The sequence below is a fragment of the Melanaphis sacchari genome, unplaced genomic scaffold (genome assembly GCF_002803265.2).
Source record: "Melanaphis sacchari strain LSU unplaced genomic scaffold, SCAv2.0 Contig1618_pilon_pilon, whole genome shotgun sequence".
Classification (NCBI taxonomy): Eukaryota; Metazoa; Arthropoda; class Insecta; order Hemiptera; family Aphididae; genus Melanaphis; species Melanaphis sacchari.
The window spans coordinates 1-1,443 of NW_020270735.1; the positions used below are offsets into that span (position 1 = coordinate 1).

A 1,443-nucleotide genomic window follows, 5' to 3' on the forward strand; every position below is an offset into this window, starting at 1 on the left:
TGTTGCAGACCGTCGCCGTCTTCGCCTGCGTGCTCGCCACCGCACTCGCCGCCCCCCCAGCTTACCCGGCTCCGGCTGCTTACCCAGCACCCGCCGCCGCATACCCAGCACCCGCTTACTCGGCACCCAAGGCTTACGCCCCGGAGCCCGCCTACGCCCCAGCCCCATACAACTTCGAATACAGCGTACACGATGACGCCACATACGACATCAAGAGCCAATCCGAATACAGCGACGGTAACGGATACGTCAAAGGATCCTACAGCCTGGTCGAACCCGATGGCACCAAGAGAATCGTCGAATACACCGCCGACGACTACAACGGTTTCGTCGCCGAAGTGAAGAAAGAAGGCACACCGTCTTACAGCTCCGCCCCGGCCTACAAGCCCGCGTACAAGGCCCCAGCTTACCCAGCTGCCCCAGCCTACCCATCGGCCCCAGCTTACCCAGCAGCCGCCCCAGCCTACAAGCCAGCTTACTCCGCCCCGGCATACTCCGCACCAGCTTACTCCGCCCCGGCTTACTCCGCCCCGGCTTACTCCGCACCAGCCTACACCACACCAGCCTACCCAGCTGCCCCAGCTTACGGATACTCCACCCCGGCCCCAGCTTACGGATACTCCACCCCGGCCCCGGCTTACGGACACGCCGCCCCAGCCTACAAACAATCGTACGCTGCCCCAGCATACAAACAATACTAATTTATTATGAATTATAGAAACAAATAATTTATTGTATTTTTGTGTAAATAAAATTTCAAATTGTCAATACAACGCCATATTTGTTTTTATTTATTTTTTGGCTAGTCTTAACCTCATATTATCAATGTCTGATTTTTATCTATACGTAGTCGTAAAATTTGTTGATAAAATTGTTTACTATTACAATATGTCGACAACAATAGCATAAACTAACTAAATTATGTAACGCAAATATCTTCTCTACATATATATAGACAAGATAAACGCCAGTTCTACAAAAAAAAAGTTGAATAAAAATTAAGGACTGATTTAGAATAATTTCGTTAATGTTATTTCTCACAAATATAACAAATATACACTTATCTTACTATATTCTGTATATTTTTATTCTATTTTAAATTCTGAATGCAGCTATAAATATATTGATTTTACAATGGTGTGCAGTTTTTTTTTTTTTTTATCTGTATACAAAATAAATAATCGAAGAAATACTTGGATTTTCAATTCTTAAAAAACAAAGGATTTTTTCACCATAAAAAGTGTCTCCAGAAAGAAACAAAAATATAAAAACACACACACATTGTTGTAAAATCAATAAATGCATTAGTTCGCATCATGTTTGAATTTACTATGAAAAAAGTTCTTTGCTTAAACAAAGTTTATAGTCTCCTTTACAAATTAAATAATAAGCAAATTTTCAATAATAATTTTTTATGTATAGTCGTATAATATTTACTATACC

At 42.1% G+C, this 1,443-nt stretch overlaps 1 protein-coding gene across 1 annotated transcript; it reads left to right on the forward strand.

Annotated features, from left to right (window-relative positions):
- Window positions 1-5: 5 nt before the first annotated feature.
- Window positions 6-769, forward strand: LOC112592230 (cuticle protein 19-like; the record flags this gene model as incomplete). Its single annotated transcript, XM_025336242.1, has 1 exon — window positions 6-769. A coding segment is annotated over one exon (696 nt), but the record flags the coding sequence as incomplete, so codon positions are not given.
- Between the last annotated feature and the right edge of the window lie 674 nt (window positions 770-1,443).